This window comes from Mauremys mutica, chromosome 2 (assembly GCF_020497125.1).
Source record: "Mauremys mutica isolate MM-2020 ecotype Southern chromosome 2, ASM2049712v1, whole genome shotgun sequence".
Classification (NCBI taxonomy): Eukaryota; Metazoa; Chordata; order Testudines; family Geoemydidae; genus Mauremys; species Mauremys mutica.
In genome coordinates, this window is record NC_059073.1 from 59,861,921 (window position 1) to 59,887,629 (window position 25,709).

At 40.8% G+C, this 25,709-nt stretch overlaps 1 protein-coding gene across 1 annotated transcript in view; it reads left to right on the forward strand.

The window, feature by feature from the left end:
• The window catches only part of TRPA1 (transient receptor potential cation channel subfamily A member 1), a 68,971-nt gene that overhangs the window by 22,724 nt on the left and 20,538 nt on the right, over window positions 1-25,709 (forward strand). Inside the window, exons 9-16 of the mRNA XM_045007261.1 lie at window positions 7,363-7,462; window positions 8,572-8,672; window positions 10,457-10,626; window positions 10,714-10,878; window positions 11,578-11,692; window positions 17,305-17,471; window positions 21,412-21,505; window positions 21,890-21,949. Of these exons, the coding sequence (XP_044863196.1) occupies window positions 7,363-7,462; window positions 8,572-8,672; window positions 10,457-10,626; window positions 10,714-10,878; window positions 11,578-11,692; window positions 17,305-17,471; window positions 21,412-21,505; window positions 21,890-21,949 (972 nt within the window). The remainder of the gene's footprint in view (window positions 1-7,362; window positions 7,463-8,571; window positions 8,673-10,456; window positions 10,627-10,713; window positions 10,879-11,577; window positions 11,693-17,304; window positions 17,472-21,411; window positions 21,506-21,889; window positions 21,950-25,709) is intronic.

Sequence of the window (25,709 nt, forward strand, 5' to 3'; positions counted from 1 at the left end):
CCATCAGGGGCTCGTATACCTGCACATCTACCAACGTGATATATGCCATCATGTGCCAGCAATGCCCCTCTGCCATGTACATTGGCCAAACTGGACAGTCTCTACGCAAAAGAATAAATGGACACAAATCTGACATCAGGAATCATAACATTCAAAAACCAGTGGGAGAACACTTCAACCTCTCTAACCACTCAGTGACAGACTTGAAGGTGGCAATTTTGCAACAAAAAAACTTCAAAAACAGACTCCAAAGAGAAACTGCTGAACTTGAATTAATATGCAAACTAGATACTATTAACTGTGGCCTAAACAAAGACTGGGAATGGTTGGGTCATTACACCAATTGAATCTATTTCCCTATGTTAAGTTCTCCTCACACCTTCTATGGGCCATCTTAATTATCACTTCAAAAAGTTTTTTTTCCTCCTGCTAACGATAGCTCATCTCAATTGATTAGACTCTGCCTGTTGGTATGCATACTTCCACCTTTTCATGTTCTCTGTATGTATAAATATCCCCTGTCTGTGTGTTCCATTCTATGCATCCGAAGAAGTGAGCTGCAGCTCACGAAAGCTCATGCTAAAATAAATTTGTTAGTCTTTAAGGTGCCACAAGTACTCCTGTTCTTTTATCCAAACTGAAGTTCTCTGGAGCATTGAAGAGTGGCATGTTGATGAGATCCTGCAACCTTTGTTGCTGTGTCCTTTCTGTCTGCAACCTTTATAGCTGTTTTCCTTCTGTTTCTGTTCTTATCTTACTCCTGACACCATGTAATGTTCTGGATCTGGTATGGACAGGGCTCAGAGCTTGCTTATACACACCAGATATGTTCATCATAATATCCTTCAATGGTGTTCCAGGTATGGCTGATGGTCAATTTCATAAGGTATTTATACACTCATCGCTGGCTAGTAGCTGAACAGTATAGTACAGTTTAGCATTCTATTACATTGACTATGTGCTGTCTTTGCACTCCTTGCTCCCTGGTGCAGTTTGGAGCTGGTTTAGACCTCTAAATTAATTAAGACCACCTCAGGACTTCTCTCATTTGCAGTGGTTTCTAATAAGCCCCAAAGTACCAGCTAAGATCAACAAAACACTGCACATTTCAGCTGTTACCTTTGTTTCCTCTCTCCTGGCATGCTTCTGTGGCATCTTCTACACTGGGTATGAGCAGGGTTAAGTGGGAAAGGGTGGTATAGAGCTGATTGTGTCAGCCAGAGATTTCACTGCTCTGTGGGACTCATGAGCTCCCAGTTTAGTGCAGCTTTCCTGCCACAACATGGCTCAGGATCCTGCCCATTGTCTCCATAGTAAAAAGAGAGAAATATTGACTTTGGGTTTGGTTATCACTTGTATCCTTTAATAATCCACATCTCATTTCAGGCATGTTAGCTTATATAAACATTTATCTTATTGTAAGTGCTTTTTCTATTTGGAAATAAAAATGGCAGCTGTCAAAACATTCTTAACAGGTATAAAGTTATATGCCATGTTTTAGACAATGAGAGCCTGATCATCCCCACAAAAGCAGAATTCTCCTGTAGCATTATACACCCACTTGGTACTCATTGTGCCCAATGTGAATGACTGCACAAGATGCAAAGCAGTGGAGAATCAAGCCCTGCAGTTAAAAATTGAACTAATGGTTTGTTTTGTCATCCTCATGTAGGCCCTGGGTCAGCATAACATTTCAGCGATGCTTTAACTTGAGTGGGACTTAAGCATATGCATGTTATTTCTTGAACAGAAATTGATATGCTTAAGTGTTTTGCTAAATCAGGGTCTTAAGAAGCAAAACAAATTAAGCTTGAAAAAGAAAATCTAAGTCATTATTTTAAATGTTTTGAACTTTATGAATCTAATTTAAAAATGTGTATTTGCAAATTGTGTTCAATTGTGTATTCAATGCTTGTGCAATTATATTCACTATAGTATTTGCATACACACATAGACAGTTCTTTGTCTCTGCTGTATTGGCAAGCATCTGATTTGTGCACACAAATGATGTAATTGCATACACATATTAGGTATTCAGTTGTGTATGAGTAATTTAAAAAAATCAGAACAGCAAAGTCAAAATGTTCACAAATGTGCTTTAGAATTGGTTGCATCATTTTTCATTAGGACTTCAGGCTTAATGAATTAGAATTCTGTTTGTATACTGGACAAGTTAGCTTTGAAATCTCTTAACATGATCAAGACTTCCTGAGTTAAGGATGTCTCTCTTAAGGACTGCCTCAGTTAAGGCATCTTGAGTTAAGAACATTTTAATGAAAAGTTCTCTCCCTGAAGTGATTTTTATATCACTAAAGGGCTTCTAAAGCACTTTATTAGCCCTTTATTCTTTTTTTCTTTTTCTTTCCTTTTATATTTTCTTTGTCTCCTGTTTCAATTAAAAACAATTATATTAAATGCAGGAATAACATTAAAGTAATGTTCAGCATAACTAAATTACACCAGTCAGAAAATTCAAGAAGTTAAGGTTTGTAAAGCACCAATAACTTGAGCATGTTATAAATATGCATTATCTTCTATTCCTGATGTCCTTTTTAAATATATATTTTAATATACTAGTCATAATCTTGTTAAATACAGTAAAACATATAGGATGTACAATATTGTTGAATTCATGTTCCTGAGAGGTCAACAACAGTAATGTCTGGAGTAAAGGTAACTACTGAGAATGTTTATGTAAATGACTATTTGTGACTTGCTGCAGCTATATCATCTGAAATTATATTTAAACTCTGATAGCCAATCCGATAGGAAAATCTCTGTTTGATTGGCTCATCAGAAATGAACCCTTTTTTTTTTCAGTTGCCCTCTTAAGTTACAGAATGAATGGTAACTGAGAGCAGGGGGCAGGGAATTATTTGTTATCCTTAAGCAATTCATGGCCTTGCTAGGTAACTTCCTGGTGTTTCTGGTGAAAACAGTCATTATGTATATAACAATCAATATAACTTATCATGTTTCTATGAACAACAAGATTTATTGTTCCTCAAGTTAAATATTGATTGTGGCTTTGGTTAATAATTGTCTCATGATTTAGGGCCTGATTCAAAGATAGTTGAAATTAATGGAAAGACTCCCATTCACTTCAATTCATTTTGGGTCAGACTTGCATTAGATATAACCTAGTCTTAATTCCATGATCTGAGTTTGTCTCTCAGCTCTAGAAATGTCCACATCACAAAAGCCACCATCGAAGCTGCCACGTATTGGCCCTTTACTTGCACTCCCTGGCAGCCTGAGCAGAGAAGACAAGGATTTAATGGGCATAGAGATCAAACTACATTGATTTCTGGATGTCATTCCTCCAGAACAGGGGTAAACTGCAGTGGTATGGTAGTTCGGCAGAGGCTTGCATTGTTGCTGACTATTATGTGGATATGTAGGGAACCTCATTCATAAGGGCTGTAATTCTGGTACATTTCCAGACCACTATGTCTATTGTTTTCAAACTTGGGTCCATTAAAATAGACACCTAACTCCAGGGCTGACCCTAGACCAAGTGGCGCCCCAGGTGAGGAGTATCTTTTGTGGCCCCCTCCCATTTGTTAAACTTTTGAATACCTTATTTTTTATTACATTTCTAGCCCATTTCATGACTTTGATGCACAATTTGCATGCATGATTTATCCCCATCATATAAGTTGATAAATTTGCACACTAGGATCTGTAAATCTGTATGCCACATGTATGCAAATCAAAATGATTGTTTTCTCTAAGCTTATAGAAACTTTTTAATTTTAAGAATAACTGAAATGTGCTAACATCAAGTTATTGAACTATGCATTAACATTGGGTGGACCAGTATTCAATAGTATTACAGTAGGTGACAGCCTTAAAATGTTAACCCTAGTCCTTGAGTTCAAAAGGTCACTTTTCTCACCTTTGCCCTCGTGGACTGAAGCACAGTGTCAGAGAGATCCAAAGACTGGCCAATGCCACTTTCAAGTGATGTCAGTCTCAATTATCTCAGTTATCAATCGAAGATATGTTTTAATGAGCCCAAGCTTCAAAAAACTGCACTCACCACTTGCAACTATCACCGGCCGCATGAGCAGAATCTTCCAAGCTATCCACACATTAAGAAAAGTGTCCTTCAGCTCCGCATCAGAAATTAATTGAAGAACTTGTAGTGGAGATTGATTCTCATGTTGCAAAATATGACTGATGTTGTCTAATTCACCATAGAGAGTTTAATCATTGTCATCCGAACATTCCCCACATGTCAGTATCCAGAGAAGGTCTGTACAATTGTTCAAGAGTGGTTTCCTGTCCACTGGTAGCTTACTAAGGTCATACAAAACCCCCCAGGTCTTTTCATGGTGTTTCATTTATCCAACTTTTCTTCGATGGACAGCCAAACAGTGTCAATGAGTGAGCAAAAAAACACTCTCTTGAATTTTTTTTCCGAGCTTTCCATCACCTCTTCTCTGCCCTCAGAACCAAACTGTCTCTTCTTCCAATAAATACAAGTTTCCTTGAAGACAGGCTCAACTCCAAAGTTTTCTGCCATTTCTTTGGCAGCAGTGATGGCATTTTCAAATCCGTTGTCTCTATAGGCTACAATGAAATCTACGCAGCTTCTCATCAAAGTAGTAGTGGTCGCAATGTCCATCAACTGAGTTTATAACATCTTGCTTACAACATTTATTTGGAACAGGACATCTTACAAAACCACAATTGAGACCAGAAATTTGAAGTCAGTGATCTGGTTTGCTAGGCTTTGAGCCTCATGTTGCATTCCAACCTCGACTTTACTTGACTGCGCAAATGCCATCAGTGCATCAGTTACTTGGTACCTCACTGGCCTGACACTGTCAATGCGGCTCTCCCAGCAAGTGTCACTTAGCGGCTTTTTGGTCTGATTTGTAACATTGTCTATGAGGATCTTCCACCTGATAGTTGATGCTGAAAATAGGATGTATATTATTTGCAGTACTCCGAAGAGAGATACTGAATCTAAAGAAGATGATGCTGCATCTGACACAACCAGGTTGAGGAAATGGCAGCCACAAGTCATGAAGAAAGCTCTTGGATTCAACACAAAGATCCTTGCTTGGGCACCACTGTTTCTTCCCTTCATGTTCATGCTGTTGTCATAGCCTTGGCCACGGCAGCCCTGAAGCTTTATTTTATTCTCATTCAAAACGTTCATAAACAGTTCTGTTAGGCCTTTTTCCAATAGAGTCATCCACAGACTGGAAACGGATGAAGTGTTCCTTTACTTGGATACAGCCATCCTTGTCAACAAAGCTTACTGTAAATTACATCTTTTCATTGTGACTAATATCAGGAGTGCAGTCTGTTATTACGGCATAGTACTTCAGTGTGCTGAGTTACATCAATATGTTGTCAAGCAACTTCCTTGCCATGTCAGTCGATTCATTTTGAATTATTTTGCTTCTTTATGAACTACTCAATTAGGTGTTCATGTGTGACAGTGTCATATTTCCCAAGGAGTGCTTCCAAACCGAGGAAATTACCATTACATTCAGTGAACAATATTTACAAAGAGCCCAGGAGAGCCAAATTATTCTTTGCAAGGAAGAGAGCAGTTGAGATCAAACACTGGAACACATTCCTCCAATGATGGGTTTCTACTTTACTAATGCACTGGTTTTCTGCATCTATGTGTTTATTCAGCTTCAGCTTGGACTCAACCTCCATCCATTTAGAGTAGGCCAGAAAATGGCTGGGTTACTTTTCATGTTGCTTCAGAACATGAGCTAAGTTATGCCAGTAATTTTACCAGGAAAGTGCAAGCAGTGATTTGACATTCTTGTCAAATATTTTGCAACAAAACCAGAGCACTTTGTCAGTTGATTTTGAATAAGCTAGCAAACGTCGATTCAGTTTCTCACCATTCTTGAGCACTCTTTCGCAGGGTGACTTTGAGAAGTGTCGCTTCTGCTCATTTACTGGAAAAGTCATATCCTCAGTTTTACCTGGCCCATTCAAAATTTTACAATCACTATCAGCAAAGTTTAGGATCACCAGCCATAAAGCAGGATCTGATGTATCGATTTGTGGTGTGCAATTTTTCTCACTGCTGTTTCTGTCATCATGTGAGATGGATTCTTCTTTATATTTTCTCTCCTTTTCATGTAAACCAGATTTTTCTTTGTCATTACTCTCCTTTTCATGTGAGCTACATTCTTCTTTATCATCACTCTCCTTTAGCTTGCCAGGAAAACTGGACGATTCTCCATAACTTTCCTCACGTTTCCATTACTTATCTTCATGTAAATCTGCCAATAACTTAGTAATAGGACTTCCATCATTTATGCTCCTCAATTTCTTCTGCACTGGGATGATCACTACTGCCTAAAGCCCATTCTATGTTGTTCTGTTTCAGATATTTCCCCATCAAATTTGCCCCTTGCTACAAACTAGATTGCCACAGCTTTTCACTTCCTATACTGAGCTCCTGAAGGCTTCTTCGGGGGCATATTTTATTTTCTATGCGGGGAAAAGAGACAGCATTAGGGAGAGCAAAAGTTTATGTTCCACAGTCTTAGAAAGTCATCAAACGTTACGTGTTAAGGATGTCAGAAGAAGTAACAGTATTTCTTTTATATTATTGCGTAGAGAGGGGTTTGATAGATATCTATCATCACTAAATATGTCCTTTATTAGTTGCTACTTACACTCTTCAAATCTCAAAACACAAGTACACTTCCACAATTACACAATAAAACAAGGGGTTCACAATATGGCAGCTGGGCTTTCACTTCACTTCACTTCATGCTTATATCTCACTAATTGACTGACTGGCAATGCCCTGCCCCTTATGTACAGTGAGGGCATGGCTGACAAGATTCTAGGAGGTTCAAGGAAAATGTAGTTCTCAGAAAGTCTGGAAGGTTCCACGAGATTCTACAAAGGTCCAGAACTTTCTAAGATGTTAATGAAAAATGAATCCAGATACGGAATACCTGAAACATTTTACTTCGAACATTCTATTTTCCCTTTTGTCACTAACAACAATAACAGTACCCCAAGCCTGGCACCCCCGAAGCCCAGCAACCCAGGTGGTTGCCTGGCCCTAAATTCGGCGTTGCCTATCTCCACATAAAGGACCTGATGTTCCCCAGCTCAGCACCTCTTAAAATCAAGATGCAGTTATTTAGATGACTAAATATGTATTTAGATACCTAACCTTAGGCACTCGTTTGAAAACTTTGACCGAAATTCATTTAAATTAAGAAAGAATTTGTTTATTAAATTTACATAATTTAAAGCATGTGAAAGTGACTAACTATGCCTGTAATTCTGCTCTGTTTACAACTTATTGCTAAATAGTATTTGTTCATGAATCCATGATAAACCTGTTTTTTTTCATTGCAGGGAGCAAATATTGATAGTCTTGACATTGAAGGTCGGTCACCACTTCTATTGGCTACTTCCTGTGCATCATGGAAAATTGTGAATTTACTACTCTCAAAAGGTACAAAGGAACAAACAAGTATTATGTGTGGTTTTTTTTCTGAGAAGGGTCCATACAAGTTAAGATTCTCTCTCAGGAGACTCCACTTCAAGCCTCCTACATGGATGGCAGGCACCAGTGAACACATGAACTGCTCCATGCTAGCACCCTCTGGAGTGCTAAATCCTCAGGAAGGGAAAGGAGGAAGCAGAGCCATGTCCCTGCCCCTCCACATCAACCTACAGAGTGTGTGGGCTGTGGAAGGAAAGCACATGTTGCACCCTCCTAAGGGTTGGTGTGTACTCCCCTTGCACTCTCCACAAGCTCAAGGCAGCTCTGCACTATTGAGTACACAGAGAGGGAACAGAATTATTGAACATGAAGATACCACTTTGACATGGTCAAGTTTCTGATCATTAGTGGATTTAAGTATTAAACCTAACCTGTAGTAAGTGGTCACAGTTTAGTGTCACCTGAAACTTTACTAACTATTAAACCCTTAATGAAGTTTCATCTTTAATTGTCAGTTGCCACATTTTTAAGAATAAGCTACTGTAAATATTCTTGTGAGTATTTCTCTCAATATTTATAACATTAATTTTTATTAACAAACTATTCCTTTTTTAATAGAAAGTTTATAGTAAAACTGTTATGGACTTTAGCAAGGCACTCTCTTGCTTCCAATAAGCAAGACATTCCATTTCTGTGTTGCCCAACTATTATAATGTTATCATAGATTATTCATATAACAGCACTGAAGTAAACTGATACTGAAACACAGAATTCCTGTTGAAACAATATGACTATGGCAGCAGTACACTATGAGCCTGATATATTTAGAGGTGTTGATCATGCAGCCTCCATTCCCACCAGCAGTTGTGGAGGCTCAACATTTCCGAATATCACACCACTATAAATCTGAGTGCTACAGTGGAACAAATGAAATTCATATATTACTGTAAATTGAAAGCTTAGAGTTAGTAGAAGTCTTGGTGTGATATTTGTTGTTGCATTGGCTGAAATAATTGTATTTTTAATTTCATTTTAGCTTGTGCATTTTAATCAAACATTATTAGTTATCAGAGGCCAGCAGTTTTGAATTGCTAGTATTTATCTCCATATTTATTTAGGAGCAAATATATCTTTAAAAGATCAGCTTGGTCGGAATTTCTTGCACTTGACAGTACTGCAGCCTGGAGGATTACAACATCTGGATGAGAAATTTCTGCAGGTACAGTGAGGATCTATTTGTATCTTTCTCTGATGAATTCAGTCTCTTTGTCCAACTGTTTAAGGATTCTCTTTTCTTCCAGAACATTTATGGAAATTCATTTTATTTGTAAACTCACCTCACTGTCCCCACAGGGTAATTTAAATAGATACAAATATAAAAATAAACACAATCAAGCCAATAATACAGATCTCTCCGGAAGGCAAAGGAATAAAGTTATTTGCTGCCGGGGGATTGAATGGCTCAGGAGATTAGCAATATATTATAGAACCTTTTCTTCTACTTTGCCAGTTAATAGGCAATCAAACCCTGGGATATGCTGCATGCTGCAGCAAATTCTTTAGGAAGTCTCCATTGCCTGGGTTTCAATAAATCCCTAGCCATATTTTAAAACAGGAGTATCAAACATAATTCTGCACTCGGCCTGTTTGATGTATTTATATGGGTCACTTGACATATTCAGATTCTCTGAATCTAAGCTTTAATTTAAAGAAAATATAGTAAGTTTCTAGCCATCATAGCTGCAGAGATAACATTTCAGATGTGAGCCAAGTATAACTGCTGCAGTTACGTCTGCCTGAATGCGCAGACAGCTTGAAACCATGAGTCAGAGGTGTGAACTCCCCATATTAATCTGATTGGAGAATCAACTTTAAAGAACAATGATGACTTTTGCATGTCATGTTGTCAACTTTTAAAAGTATTTAATCACTGATCATTTCAGTGGGTGGAATGGGCTTAAGGGCTGGGAGTGAAGTGCACTGGACTGGGAACTGAAAGTTGCTGCAGGAAGGGAAATGCAGAGAAAAGAGGAGACTCAAAAAATTAGAGGAGGGAAAGAGAAAGGTTGGGGAAGGAAGAGAAACACAAAGCAGAAATAGTGATGCCTCAAGGAAAGCATATTCTCTCACTGAGCAGTGAATGTGACAATGAGGCACTGAATGAATAACTAAATGTTTCATTACTACCTAAAGGCTCTGTTCTCCTATTGCTCTCTGTGCAAACCTACTGACATCAATGGGCATTCCATTGTATACTGTGGGGAATATATACTCCTAAATTTATACCCCAGCCCATGGAACACAATTAAACAGAATTCATTCCACTGCTGTGAATGAGTTTGACACTTCTGCTTTAAAGGCCTTCACTTCCATTTGAACCCCCCCCCAGAGGAGGGTTGGCAAATGCTGTCTCCCACCCCCTGAGATTGAATCTCTGCTGTAGTGCAGCTGCTCCCACTTGCACAAGAGTTCAGTTTCTGCCTCTCTCTACTACTGTGGGCAAATTTAGCCTCAGGTAATTTGTGACCAAATTTTTTCACCTTCTGATGGCTTTGCAGGTGTCCACACTGCAAAATTACCACCATCCTCACTGGCCACCTTCTGAATAGCGCCACAGAGAGACCAAATATTCAGGAGGCATGTAAGCTGCTGACATGTCTTCATTTTCCTCCCTGATGTGGTTGAGGTGCATGGTGTGGCAGTGTAAGAGAATCTTGTACTTCCTGTATTGCACCTGTTCTGTGGATAAATAGAGAGCTCGAGGGCCCAATAGCCAAGTTGCTGAGTTCTTCTTGTGAAGTGTAAATTCACTGAAAACCATCAATCAGCCTTACATATTTGTAAAAGGCACTCTTGTTTTTGTTGCTTCTGTTTTTAATTTTACTTTTCTTAAAGTTCCATAAAGATTTATTTTTAAAAGTAGCTTCAAAAAATTACTGCTAACTAGCTAGGACCCACAGTTGCATTGGTAATATGTATACAACCATTTCTCTTTGCCAACAGATGAAACATATTAAAGATCTTGTAGTGGAAGAAGATAACGAGGGGTGCACTCCACTACATTATGCATGCAGACAAGGAGTGCCCTTCTCTGTAAATAGCTTGCTCGACTTGAATGTTTCTGTCTATTCTAAAAGTAGAGACAAGAAGTCTCCCTTGCATTTTGCAGCCAGGTAAGTGGTGCAGTCTATACAACATATCAATGCCATTTTATACATTCAGATTTTCTCAGTATTATCCTGTACATTCATCTTTTAAAGCTATGGGCGCATCAACACCTGTCAGCGACTTCTCAGAGGCATGAATGACACAAGACTTTTGAATGAAGGTGATAAGAAGGGAATGACTCCCCTTCACTTGGCAGCCCAAAATGGTCATGAAAAGGTCGTGCAATTTCTACTGAAGAAGGGTGCCCTCTTCCTGTGGTAAGTGTATGGGTTTCCTTTCTTTAAAATAATTAGTGTTACTGAGCTACTTTATTACTTACATTTTGTACTCATCTCTAAAGTTGTGCTGGATTGTCCATGCAAGTTTGCATTAAAGCTAAGGTATGAATTATCACATGTACACTAACATTGTATATTACATTGTTTAAGTCATTAAGAATATTCTACAATGAACCTGATTCAGGGGGCTTTTCATATAATGTGTTATTAGTCCAGGACAATTCACTAACACATAGGATGTCACAATATTTACATGAAATAATTTTAATAGAAATAAAATTGTGTGCTTTTAATGCTTGTCAGTTGCCTTAAATGTACAATTCAACAGTACTACAGTGTTGTATGCAGCATCAGCTGTTACATGTTAATACCCTGGTCTTGTAAGTTTCTCACTTATTTCAGAGGCGAATCCCATGAAACAGGCAAGATCCCACAAGATCACATATCAGCCTTTATGAGACCCCATTACTTTTACACTGTTGAGATTACCCTTACATGGCTGAGTGTAGTACTAGGAGGAGACTATTGTACTTTACTCAGCAAAAAGACATTGACATTGATGGAGAACAACAGTGAGGAAACTATTGTGAGGGAGGGGAGAACCAGGCCCATGAGCTCAAGGTTGTAGGTTATACTTGTAAAAATATTTGAATAACATCATATCTACTGTTTCAAAAGTGATTATAAAGGCTGGTCAGCCCTGCACCATGCTGCCTTCGGAGGATACACTCGCACAATGCAAATCATTTTGGATACTAATGTGAAATCTACAGACAGAGTGGATGAAGAAGGGGTATGTATATGTATAATTTTGTTTGTTTCCACTCTGTTGTCTCATTGCAATCAAACATGTAATTCCTGTTAGCAACCTTGTTTCACTGTTGAAGATTATGAGAGACTGTGTTTATGATAATATATTTATTTTGGCAATTATAAAACCCTTACTATTTTGTTGTTGTTAACATATCTTGTTTAGGTTTATTTATAATTAGTGAAATGCCCATCCAAGTTCTAGGAGCTGTACACAACAGAAGATCAACATCATTAACACAAAATGTAAAGCACTTTAGACTCTACTAACTATACCACATGACCCACATAACAATGTAGCAGACTATAATAACATCATAAACTCACAATATGAAAAGCTCATAACAATGAAAGGAAACCCACCATAAATAATGATTCATCAACAAACCTCTTCAAACGTCGAAGTCTATTCCCCCTGGCAAACCCTAGTAGCTATGCTTGCAGCTTGTTCTGAAGTTTGTCAAAACCAAGATCTTTTGGCCAGGAGAGGAATCTAGTTCCGGAGCTGAAGACCTCTTGTGGGAAATGATGCATCAACAGTTCCCTCTCAGAAACCAAAGGATGTTCAGCTCAAGCAACTGTTGTTTTACCAAAATGGGAGAGAGACAATCTTTTAGGTAGTCAAGGTGCAAAGCATTTAGGACCTGCTAGATTAAAAACAGCACTTCAGATTCCACTAGAAGCTAATTAGAAGCCATTGTGTAGTCCCTTATTTGTACATTGCTCAGAGAAGACTGGATGGGTTGATATTTGGGGAGATTCACCAAAGTGCCAAAGAGATCTAGAAGCACTTGTCTTCCTGCCCAACTAACTTGCAGTTGGACTCGTGCTTCTAAGGCCTTTTAGTGCTTTTGAAAATCACAACCATTTACCTTAGTGGGGGCAAAATCCTCCTCTCAGAGAGCTGCTTGCAAATAATTCCCTGCATACCTACGCATAGTACCACACTGGTGGAAACTAATTTTGGATTCTTCTCTTCCTGACCCACAAATATAGATTCTGTGAATCTGTTGACACAGGACAGTTTTATTTTTAACATCTTGCTTTCATTAATTGCAAAACTATGAGATGTTAATAATTAGTATCCTTTGTATACGCTTTGCCCTTTCCTATATGCAGTTTGTTTTCTCTTTAATGGTACAGGCATATACAATTAAACACTTGGGACAAAATTCTGTTCTTTTATACCACCACTGAAGTGATTCAGATGGTCTAGATGATACTTAGGCTTGGTCTACACTACGCATTTATACCGAATTTAGCAGCGTTAAACCGATTTTACGCTGCACCCGTCCACACAACGAAGCCCTTTATATAGATATAAAGGGCTCTTAAAACCGATATCTGTACTCCTCCCCGACGAGAGGAGTAGCACTCAAATCGGTATTGCCATGTCGGATTAGGGTTAGTGTGGCCGCAATTCGACGGTATTGGCCTCCGGGAGCTATCCCACAGTGCACCATTGTGACCACTCTGGAAAGCCATCTGAACTCGGATGCACTAGCCAAGTAGACAGGAAAAGCCCCGCGAACTTTTGAATTTCATTTCCTGTTTGGCCAGCGTGGAGAGCTCACCAGCACAGGTGACCACGCAGAGCTCATCAGCACAGGTAACAATGCAGTCTCCTAAGAATCGAAAAAGAGCTCCAGCATGGACTGCATGGGAGGTACTGGATCTGATCGCTGTATGGGGAGAGGATTCCGTGCTAACAGAACTCTGTTCCAAAAGATGAAATGAAAAAACATTTGAAAAAATTTCCAAGGCCATGATGCAGAGAGGCCACACCAGGGACTCAGTACAGTGCCGTGTGAAAGTTAAGGAGCTCAGACAAGCCTACCAGAAAACCAAAGAAGCAAACGGAAAGTTTGGGGCAGGGCCAAAAACATGCCGCTTCTATGCTGAGCTGCATGCAGTTCTAGGGGGGGTCCGCCACCACTACCCCACCCCTGTCCGTGGGGGTGGTAATCGCAGCCATGGCTGAGGATTCTGCGGACAGGGAAGATGAGGAGGAAGAGGAGGACGAGCTTGTAGAGAGCACACAGCACTCCGTTCTCCCTAACAGCCAGGAGCTTTTTCTCGCCCTGACGGAATTACTCCCAGCCCTCTCAAGCAACTATCTCAGACAATGAATCCATGGAAGGGACCTCTGGTGAGTGTACCTTGTAAATATAAGACATGGTTTAAAAGCAAGTGTTTTTTAATGATTAATTTGCCCTGAGGACTTGGGATGCATTCGCGGCCAGTACAGTTACTGGAAAAGTCTGTTAACATGTCTGGGGATGGAGCGGAAATCCTCCAGGGACATCTCCATGAAGCTCTCCTGGAGGTACTCCAAAAGCCTTTGCAGAAGGTTTCTGGGCAGCGCTGCTTTATTCCGTCCTCCATGGTAGGACACTTGACCACGCCATGCATGTAGCAAGTAACCTGGTATCATTGCATGACAAAGCCTAGCTGCGTATGGTCACGGTGATTGCTGGCATTCAAGCAACATCCGTTCTTTATCTTGCTGTGTTATCCTCAGGAGAGTGATATTGTTCATGGTAACCTGGTTGAAATTCAGGAATTTAAGTAAGGGGACAGAGATGGCCATTCCTACTGGGCTGTTTGCCTGTGGCTTAAAAGAAATCCTTCCCTGCAGGTAGCCAAGCGGGGGGAAGGGGGGCGCGATTGGCGCTGAGCTTTTCCCACATTTGGCTAGCAGGGATCTTTCCTGCTACCAGCCACGCGGTTGGGGGGGGGGAAGGGGGGTGTTTAGCAGTGATCTTCCATGATGCCAGCCACGAGGTGGTTTCTGCTGCTGCACGTTAACAGGAAAGAAGCAGCACTCAACGGTAACACCAAAGCCGCAGGCACTCAATATTAAGATGCAAAATGCAACCTTGTAGTGAAGACACATGTGCTATGTAAGGTGAATAGTGTTGTTCACCATGAAAGAGTATGACCATTGTTCTCTAAAATACTTCTCTCCCTTTTTTCCCTCCCTCATGCAGCTGCAAATTTTTCAAGCCTCCCTACACCGTCCCGAAGGCTATCTCAGATAAGGCATCGGAAAAAAAAGACGCGAGAAGAAATGTTTTCGGAAATCATGGAAGTGACCCGCAATGAAAGAGCTCATCTGAATGAGTGGAAGGATGTGGTAGCAAAGTACAGTAAAGATGCCAGTGACCGTGAGGACAGGAGGGACGAACGTGAGGACAGGAGAGACGCTTGAGATGAGAGGAGAGATGCTCGAGATGAGAGGTGGTGGCAGGAAGATCAGCGGTGGCGGGATGCAACTCTGGGGCTGCTGCGAGATCAAACTGACATGCTCTGGCGTATGGTGGAGCTTCAGGAATGGCAGCAGGATCACAGAGTGCCGCTGCAGCCCCTGTATAACCACCCTCCCCCCTCACCATGTTCCTTAGCCTCCTCACCTGCCAGATGAGTAAGAACTTGTGGGGGTAGGCTCCGTGCACCCGCCCACTCCACCCCAGTGGACAGCCCAACCAAAAGGCTCTCATTATTATGAAAAAATTTTAGTGGCCGTTTCCTTCCCTACTCTTCTCCTCCCAAACCCCACCCAGGCTACCTTATCAGTTCTCTCCCTCTTTTTATAATTAAGTAATAAAGAATACATGATTTTTAAATGAGAGTGACTTTATTTCCTTAGAAAGCAAGCTGTGATTGAAGGGGGGGTGCGGGTGGCTTACAGGGAATGAGTCAATCAACGGGGTGGGGGGGGGTTTCATCAAGGAGAAACAAACACAACAGTCACACTGTACCCTGGCCAGTGATGAAACTGGTTTTCAAAGCTTCTCTAATGCGCACCGCTTCCTGGTGTGCTCTTCTAATCTCCCTGGTGTCTGGCTGTGTGTAATCAGGGGCCAGGTGATTTGCCTCAGCCTCCCACCCTGCCATAAACGTCTCCCCCTTGCTCTCACAGAGATTGTGGAGCACACAGCAAGCAGCAATAACAATGGGGACATTGGTTTGGCTGAGGTCTGAGTGAGTCAGTAACGTGCGCCAGCGCGCCTTTAAACGGCCAAATGCACATTCTACCACCATTCTGCACTTGCTCAGCCTGTAGTTGAACAGCTCCTGACTACTGTCCAGGCTGCCTGTGTATGGCTTCATGAGCCATGGCATCAAGGGGTAGGCTGAGTCCCCAAGGATAACTATAGGCATTTCAACAGCCCCAACTGTTATTTTCTGGTCTGGGAAGTAATTCCCTTGCTGCAGCCGTTTAAACAGAGTAGTGTTCCTGAAGACGCGAGCGTCATGAACCCTTCCCAGCCATCCCACGTGGATGTTGGTGAAACGTCCCTTGTGATCCACCAGTGCTTGCAGCACCATGGAAAAGTACCCCTTGCGGTTTATGTAGTGGGTGCCCTGGTGCTCTGGTGCCAAGATAGGGATATGGGTTCCATCTATCGCCCCACCACAGTTAGGGAATCCCATTGCAGCAAAGCCATCCACTATGACCTGCACATTTCCCAGAGTCACAACCTTTTATAGCAGCAGCTTAGTGATTGCTTTGGCTACTTGCATCACAGCAGCCCCCACAGTAGATTTGCCCACTCCAAATTGATTCCCGATGACCGGTAGCTGTCTGGCGTTGCAAGCTTCCAGAGGGCTATTGCCACTCGCTTCTCAACTGTGAGGGCTGCTCTCATCTTGGTATTCTGGTGCTTCAGGGCAGGGGAAAGCAAGTCACAAAGTTCCATGAAAGTGCTCTTACACATGCGAAAGTTTCGTAGCCACTGGGAATCATCCCACACTTGCAACACTATGTGGTCCCACCAGTCTGTGCTTGTTTCCTGTGCCCAAAATCGGCGTTCAATGGCTAGAACCTGCCCCATTACTAGCAGGATCTCCAAAGCGCAGGGGCCCGCAGTTTGACAGAATTCTGTGTCCATGTCCTCATCACTCTCATCGCCACGCTGCCGTAGCTGCCGCCTCCTCGCTTGGCTTTGCAGGTCCCGGTTCAGCATTGACTGCACGAGAATGCGCGAGGTGTTTAAAATGTCCATGATTGCTGTCTTGAGCTCAGCAGGGTCCATGCTTGCCGTGGAATGGCGTTTGCACAGTTCACCCAGGAAAAAAGGCGCGAAACAGTTGGCTGCTGCTTTCACGGAGGGAGGGGTGAGGCTGTATCCAGAAACACCAGCGGCAATGTTTTTTGCCCCATCAGGCACGTGGGATCTCAACCCAGCATTCCAATGGGCGGGGGAGACTGTGGGAACTATGGGATAGCTATGGGATAGCTACCCACAGTGCAATGCTCAGGAAATCGACGCTAGCCTCAGTACATGGATGCACACCGCCGAATTAATGTGCTTAGTGTGGCCGCGTGCACTCGACTTTATACAATCTGTTTTAAAAAACCGGTTTCTGTAAAATCGGAATAATCTCGTAGTGTAGACGTACCCTCAGTCTTGCCATTCGTGCAGGAGACTGGCCTAGATGACCTCTCAAGGTCCCTTACAGTCCTATGTTCTATGAATTGAGAGCAGAATCTTGCCCTTGAGGAGTGGGAGGGGAGGGGGAAAGGGTTGTACATTTCTTTTAAGCATAATGATTCCTAATAATGTTTTGGTATGTTGTCTTTCTGAAAAGAACACAGCTCTTCATCTTGCTGCAAAAGAAGGACATGCGAAAGCGGTGAGACTACTTCTTGATGATGATGCCAAAATAATCTTGAACAAAGCATCAGCCTCTTTTTTCCATGAAGCAATACACAAGAGGCGTAAAGATGTAGTGTCTGCTGTCATTCTGAATAAAAGGTGAGATGCCTATACAACACTTTTTAATAGTTTCAGGTGTTTAGTGACCATTGTCTTCTCTTTGTTCACTGGCAGTTAATGTACTGAGCATGCAATATACTACAGTTGATCAGATACGTATTTTCCATATTCAAAAGATTAATACTGATATAATATGTAGAATGAGAATCGGGAGGAAATGGTAAAATAAATAATAGCTATAGGAAGGAAATCCTCTCCATGTCAGGGCAATTGTTCAAGGACTGCAAGAAACATGACAAGAAGCCAAGAGAATGAGTAGTTCTTGCTCTAGAATATGGTACTGTAATGGTACAAAGATACAGAATTTTTATCAAAGCCTGAGCACAAGTCACATAATTCCAGGGATTTAATTTAAAATTGCTGGGTAAAACTGTTGCAAATGTTTAAGTACATGAGGAAGACTCAAGGAGAAAAGGCTGTTGCAGAGAAGCTAAATGAATTCTTTGCATTGATCTTCACTGCAGAGGCTGTGAGGGAGAATCTCACACCTGAGCCATTCTTTTTTGGTGACAAATCCAAGGAACTATCTCAGTCTGGGGTGTCATTAGAGAAAGATTTGGAACAAACTGATAAATTAAACAGTGACAAGTCACCAGGACCAGATGATATTCACCCAAGAGTTCTGAAGGAACTCAGATATGAACTTGCAGAATTACTAATTGTGGTATGTAATTTATCACTCAAATCAGCCTCTGTACCAGATGACTGGTGGATAGCTAATGTAACACTGATTTTTAAGAAAAATACTCCAGAGACAAGCCTGGCAATTACAGGCCAATAAACCTAATCTCAGTACCAAGCAAATTTGGTTGAAATTACAGTAAAGAACAGAATTATCAGACATATAGATGAAAAAGGTTTGTTGGGAACGAGTCAACATGGCTTTTCTAAAAGGAAATCATCTCTCACCAATCTATTAGAATTTTTTGAGAGAGTCAACAAGTGTGGACAAGGGTGATTCAGTGAAGCTAGGGCTAGACAACAGCGGATGGATCAATAGATAATTTCCTTGTTCTTTTCATTCCGTCTGGTGTATTTGGCACTGGCCACTTTCAGACAACAGGATACAGGGCTAGATGGGCTATTGGTCTGACCCAGTATGCCATTCAAGAATTGTCTCATGTGGGTTCCAGGACTACCTGCTCCAAGAAGCAGTCATTTAAGCTGTCAAGAAACTTTATTTCTGCATCCTGTCCTCAGGTGACATGAACCCAGTCAATATGGGGTAGTTGAAATCCCCTATTATTATTGAGTTTTTTTTAATTTTTATAGCCTCTCTAATCTCCCTGAGCATTTCACAGTCACTATCACCATCCTAGTTAGGTGGTCTGTAATATATGCCTACTGCTATATTCTTATTATTAGAGCATGGAATTACTATCTATAGAGATTCTATGGTACAGTTTGGTTCATTTAAGATTTTGACTTCATTTGATTCTACGCTTTTTTTCACATATAGTCCCACTCCTCCACCAGCATGAGCTGTTCTGTCCTTCTGATATATTTTGTATCCTGGTATTACCATGTGCCATTGATTATCCTCCTTCCACCAAGTTTCTGTGATGCCTGTTATATCAATATCCTCATTTAATATGAGGCACTCTAGTTCACCCATCTTATTATTTAGACTTCTAGCATTTGTATATAAGCACTTTAAAAACTTTTCACTTTTTAGCTGTCTGACATTACATGATACAGTTGAATGGTACTCTTTTTCATTTGACTGTTTCTCATTAGATCCTACCTCTATTTTATCATCTTTCATCCTCTCCTCCTTACTAGGACATAGAGAATCTCCATTAATAGATTGCACCAGGCAAGCAAATCACCATGCGGTTCTCCCGGTCATTGCAAACCCAGCTACTTATGTTTCTAATGATCAAATCCCCCATAACTATTACCTGTCTCTTCCTAATAACTGGAGTTCCCACCCCTGGAGAGGTATCCTCAGTATGAGAGGATATCATGGCATCATCTGGAAGGAGGGTCCCAAATATGGGATCATTTCTCTCTGCTCCAGTTGAATGTTCTCCTTCCCTGAGGCTTTCATTCTCCTCAACAGCATAGAGGCTGTCAGACAGGGGTGGGACTGTTCTACTGTGTCCTGGAAAGTCTCATCTATATACCTCTTTGTCTTCCTTAGCCCCTCCAGTTCAGCCACTCTGGTCTACATGGTCTCTGAGGGCCAGGAGCTCCTTGCACCGAATGCACACATACGCCACCTGCCCATAGGGCAGGTAATCATACATGCTGCACTGGATACAATAGACTGCATAGCCACCACTCTGTTGCTGGACTTGTGCCTGCATTCTCTTTTTACTCCTGCAGCTCATTCCTTTGTTGATGTTTTGTTTTTATCAGGGGGTGTTTTTGGCTTTAAGTTTAAAGACTGTTAAGTTTATCTAGTCCCCCTCCCTCTCTAAACTCCCTTGCAAAACTCCCATTAGCCACTTCTGTTCACTAGCTCCTCTTGTTGCTTAGGAACTGGCTTTTTAAAGCCCTGGTCTTCCTGAGTAGCTCAACCCTTTGGTTAACGGTTGATGGGCTAGGCTAGGAAAACGGTCCCCCAAATAAACAGACCACACGGAATATTTCAGTAAAGCAGCAAGCACAGCACAAACACAAACACACACACTACAGACAACAGTCTGACCCCAAGGGTCATGTAAATTCTCCTCCTTCATCTAGAGAACTCCCTCACAAAGTCCGCTGTTAACTAGCACCAATACTGCATACAGATGTAGTTGCCCCATCTCAAAAAAGATATATTGGAATTGGAAAAGGTTCAGAAAAGGGCAGCAAAAATGACTAGGGGTATGGAATGGCTTCCATATGAGGAGAGATTAGTAAGTCTGGGACTTTTCAACTTGGAAAAAGACAACTAAGGGGGGATATGATTGAGGTCTATAAAATCATGACTGGTGTGGAGAAAGTAAATAAGGACATGTTATTTACTTATCATAACACAAGAACTAGAGGGCACCAAATAAAATTAATAGGTGACAGGTTTAAAACAAACAAAAGGAAGTATTTTTCAGACAATGCACAATCAACCTTTGGAACTTCTTGCCAGAGAATATTGTGAAGGCCAAGATTATGACAGGGTTCAAAAGAGAACTAGATAAGTTCATGGAGGATAGGTACATCAATAGCTATTAGCCAGGATAGACAGGGATGGTGTCCCTAGTCTCTGTTTGCCAGAAGCTGGGAATGGGCGACAGGAGATGGATCTCTTGATTATTACCTGTTCCATTCATTCCCTCTGTAGCACCTGGCACTGGCCACTGTCAGAAGACAGGATACTGGGCTAGATGGACCTTTGGTCTGACCCAGTATGGCTGTTCTTATGTTCATTCTTATGTTCTTATGAGAGTTTGTTAACGTTTAGATGGGACATGTTATATATGCCATCGGTTTGCTAAACCTGTTGGGTCCATTTCAGGAGTGGCGGAATTGTACCATGAGTGATCACCACTCATGCTAAGAGTGGCAGGATGATACCCAGTATTTTTTTATTACCTTCAGAATTTTGTGAGCCCAAGATACAGACTTCTAGTATCAGTGTAGGGTTCATAATGAGTCCAAGGTTTTAAGAAGAGCTCAGTATATCCTGTGATTTGCAAAACATCACGGCTTATCTGAAAACAGGATTAAACATGACTCATCCTTAGGGAAACATTGAGGAATATTATTCAGTTATGGCCTCAACAGCTGATTTTCACTTCATGGCATATACATTGGTTACAGATTGTAATTTGCAGAATAATTTCTGAAATAACAGCTCATCTGGTCTAAAAATAATTAGATTTCAAAATAACATAATCCATTTTTTCTTTCATTATAAAGTTGATGTTTAACTTCTTATCCTTTGCCGAGAAGCATAGAATTAATTCTGCACTATTTCAACTTATTCTTGCAGATGGGAAGAAGCTGTGACAACATTTTCTCACTCTTCTACTGCCAATAAGTGTCCTTTGTTGGAAATGGTTGAATATGTTCCTGAATCTTTAAAAGTAAGATTGTTTAGTCTACACATTAAGAATTTAACTTATTCTAAAAATTCTGTGAAATTTGCAAGTAGATCTGCAAGTATGAGTATTTCTAAAGACTTGGCATGTGCAAGTGCAAATTGTCATGTACCCATGTAAACAAGGTAAAATTTCTCGTTTGTTAACATCTATGTACAAATATAGGTTGTGCACATCACTAAGTATGCTGTAAATGTGTATTGAATAATTATTTTTGTTAGAATTATTTTTGCTGTATTGTTGAAGACCGTGGACACTTTTTCCCCCCTAAAGTATGGAAATCTTCCTTTTTTTCTGAACAGTCCTAATTTTCAGCAATCATGATAATTAATTTATGCAAATTAATTGTTTTTCTTTCCACGCTGAAAGTTGGTTTTGGACAACTGTATGATTGACTCTTCAGAGGAAAAGACAAGTCGAGACTTCTATGTAAGTGGAAGAAAAAAAGTAATTAAAACTAGTACATTTTAATTATTAAAACTCTTCTTACAGTAAGATATGTCATAATGTACCTGCAATATATTATTAGTGATAAATCATTTGTTAGAAATTTGGATTGTAGTAAATTGAGTGAACTTGGCACTTTTTGAACCTTGGCAAATCATCAGTGTAGTTTATATCTGCTTAAACTTGCTTACTCTGTAAAGTTTAATCCCTTTTTAACATGTTTTAGATAGTTTATATCTGGATCATTGTGCAACTGAAATTCACCAAAGGTAAGCTGAGTAAACTCGTGGGTCTGTGCTCCCGGTGTGTGATTGGCAAGAATTCCTTTAGTTTAGAATAAATAATTTAAATCACTCATCAGTTGGTAGCATGAATTTACCTAGTAATGAGGTTCAGTGGTACCAACTGCCTCTAATTGTTTGGCTATACCAGAAGGAGGCTAGGAGACACTGGATATGGTTTAATTAGACTGCAACTGTCTGGGAGTACCTGGCAGATAAAAGTGTACAGTGCAGGTAAATCCATGGTAATTTCAATATCTACCCAGGGGGCTTCCATTAGCCCTACCCCTTTTCCATCCTGGTTCCCAGCCAATCCACTGCTGGATCCTTGCCATCCTCCCACCCTCGAATTAGGGTTAAGGTGGTATCTAAAGGAGGGGGGGGGTGGCTCCCTGCTGTTCTAGTCATGGCAGCCCCGAACCCCCCTATTTCCATTCATTTAACAAACACCTCCATTAAATCCTTTACCAATCCATTTATCTGATCACTCTATCCCTTTCCTATGGGGTACTTGCATAGGACATCTGCCCCATGCTTACATAATGAGTTGTGACATCATAGCCTAATTCCTGTTCCTGCTTGCCCTACCTATGCCCTACCCTACCTACCTGCTATGAGGAAGACAAAAAATCCCCCATCTTGCCTTGGTCCAGATGAGAGAGGGATTTTCCCACCTGGCTTACTCTATATACTTTCCCCTTCCTTCTGGACTGGTCACCTGGAGGGATGATTCAGCATCCCCACATTGAGCTGCTCTCCGGCTGCACCAACATTAGTGCTTCTCTGCCTCTTAAAGAGGTACACTCATTCCCCCAGCAAGCCAGACAACAGCCCCTCATCTTAAGATGCAGTGCGGTCATTATCAGTCCCTTTTTCATTGCAGCCTGTAATGGTGTTCCTTTTACTCCCTGCTTTTGCATAGGTCTGCTGAAACAGACTTTACAGAAACACTACCATGCCATATTTTTTTCCTTGTTCTATTGTAAATACAAGATGGGAGGACCCACTTTGGCTTCAAAGCAGTAGGTGTTGAAAAATCCTTTTCCAGGAGAACTCAACTGAAAATGAGTGTTCAACAAAGCTCAGGTTAAGGCTACACTGTGGTGATCTTTTGCTACCACAGATACCTTGGCTGCTTTTGATGTCTGTTTCAAACTCCTTGAGAACTCTGATCATTCAAGTCTTCAGTGTCTTTCTTAGTACTCCAGTATCTAAGCCACAGCCAGACATATTAAATAGCCTAGTGAATACTTGTTATCACTTGACTTCACCTCTGTCAATCTGTGTATGTGTATCAACTGGTTTAAGCAGTTTCCCAGTACTTCCCCCTACCAAACTGATTCAATGTCCTCCAATTAAACTTAATGGCAACTTTCATTGACTTCAAGAGTTGCATGGTTAGACCTTAGATGGTTTTGGTGCTAAAATCATGATGTGTATATTTAACATCCCTGTTTGTTCTCTAACCTTTGAAGCTGTCATCACACAATTTCATAATATGCTTCAGTACAGTCAGCATCCTTGCCTCCAGCAACTTCAGCACAAATTGTGCTGATGTCATGCCTAAAGTGTTGATGCATGTTCTTCCCACGATGGTTCAGTAACATGAGCCAAACTGGGTTAAGAAGGAAAAGAAAGAGGATTCATGAACTCAGAATTGCCATTTAAAGGCAATAGAAGAATCTCCTTAAAATCTACACATCTATCTAGAGACAGGGAGAAGAGACAGCTCCACACTTTGCTATTTGGAGGAGAGCACTGCTAAAGCCATTTTATTTAATCAGGAACCCACAAAAGGCTACAGTCTTCATATTATGTAGTTCCTTGAACTGAAGGCCCTTTCAAATCTGATAGCAAAGTCATCTATTCAGTATATGGACCAGTTAGTGAAATATGTATGCAATTGATGCTGTCACCTTTTTATATCTACAAGGGAAGAAATATCTTGTACCAAGGGATGCCCCTGGTATCCAGGGCCACTGAGAGTGAGTTTGGGCCCCGGTGAAAAAAATTTTGGGCCCCCCCCCAGCAAGGGTGGACCAGCTAAACAGGGCCAGGAAAAGCCGGGCCCCGGGCCCCCTTGCGGACCGCCAGGCCCCGATAATTTGTACTGGCTTTCCCCCCCCCCACCTCGTCAGCCCTGCTGGTATCCTCTTTCCACCTTCTGCATGAAATTAGAACATAAGAACATAATAGCTGCCATAACGATCAGACTATGATCCATCTGTTTAGTAGTTGTCTCTGACAGTGGCCCATGCCAAAGCTTCAGGGGGAGTGGACAGAATAGAGTGATTATGTAGTGATCCCCCCAGTCTTCTTCTCTCAGCTTCTGGTAGTCAGAGGTTTAGAGTTGCCCCAAGCATGAGGTTGCATTCCTATCCTCCATGAACTCATCCAGTTCTTTTTTGAACATAGTATGCTTTTGGCCATCACAACATCCCATGGCAATGAGTTCCACAGGTTAGTTGTGCATTGTGTGAAAAAATATTTCCTCTTGTTTGTATTAAGCCTGAGGTGTATTAAGTTCATTTGATGCCTCCTCATTTTTGTATTGGGTAATGGGTGAATAACACTTCTCTATTCACTTTTTCCACACCATTCATGATTTTATAGACCTCTATCAGATCCCCCTTAGTCATTTCTTTTTTTAAAAGCTGAATAGCCCTAAAATTTTAGCCTCTCCTTGTATGGAAGATGTTCCATACCCTTGATCATTTTTGTTTATAGTAGTTGAGACTGAAATGGACACATTCACAATTGGCTTAGCAGTTCAGTGGGTGTATATAATTTTGTGTGTGTATACATATACACACACAGATACATAACATACATATAACGTAAATACATGCTTCCAGGTATGTTGTCTTATTTTGCTCTTTGTCCTGTTTTGAAGGTCAGTTGCTGTAATTTTCATGTTTAGAAATTGTTATAACTATAATTTAAACTTTAGCAATTTATAGGTCTTCAACTTTGCTAAGATACCTCTTGAAATGAATCTGGAATCAAAGGTTATAGATTTTTCAGAATATACGCTATTTTCTTAACAATGAGTACAGGCAAAATGTTCACTTGCTGCGTCAAACACACACCTGGTTTAAGTGGTGCAGCTGTCTTCAGTGTTCATAGACTTGCATATAGATTCCAAGACCTGAAGAGACCATTATGATCATCTAGTGTGACTTCCTGTATAACACAGGCCACAGAACTTCCCCAAAATAATTCCTAAAAAAGATCTTTTAGAAGAACATCCTGTCTTGATATTAAAATTGTCAGTGATGGAAAATCCATCATGACCCTTGGTAAATTGTTCCCATGGTTAATTACTCTCACTGTTAAAAATTACACCATATTTCCAATCTGAATTTGTCTAGCTGCTACTTCCAGTCTTTGGATCATGTTGAATCTTTCTCTGCTAGATTGATGAGTCCATTATTTGTTCACCATGTAGCTACTTATAGACT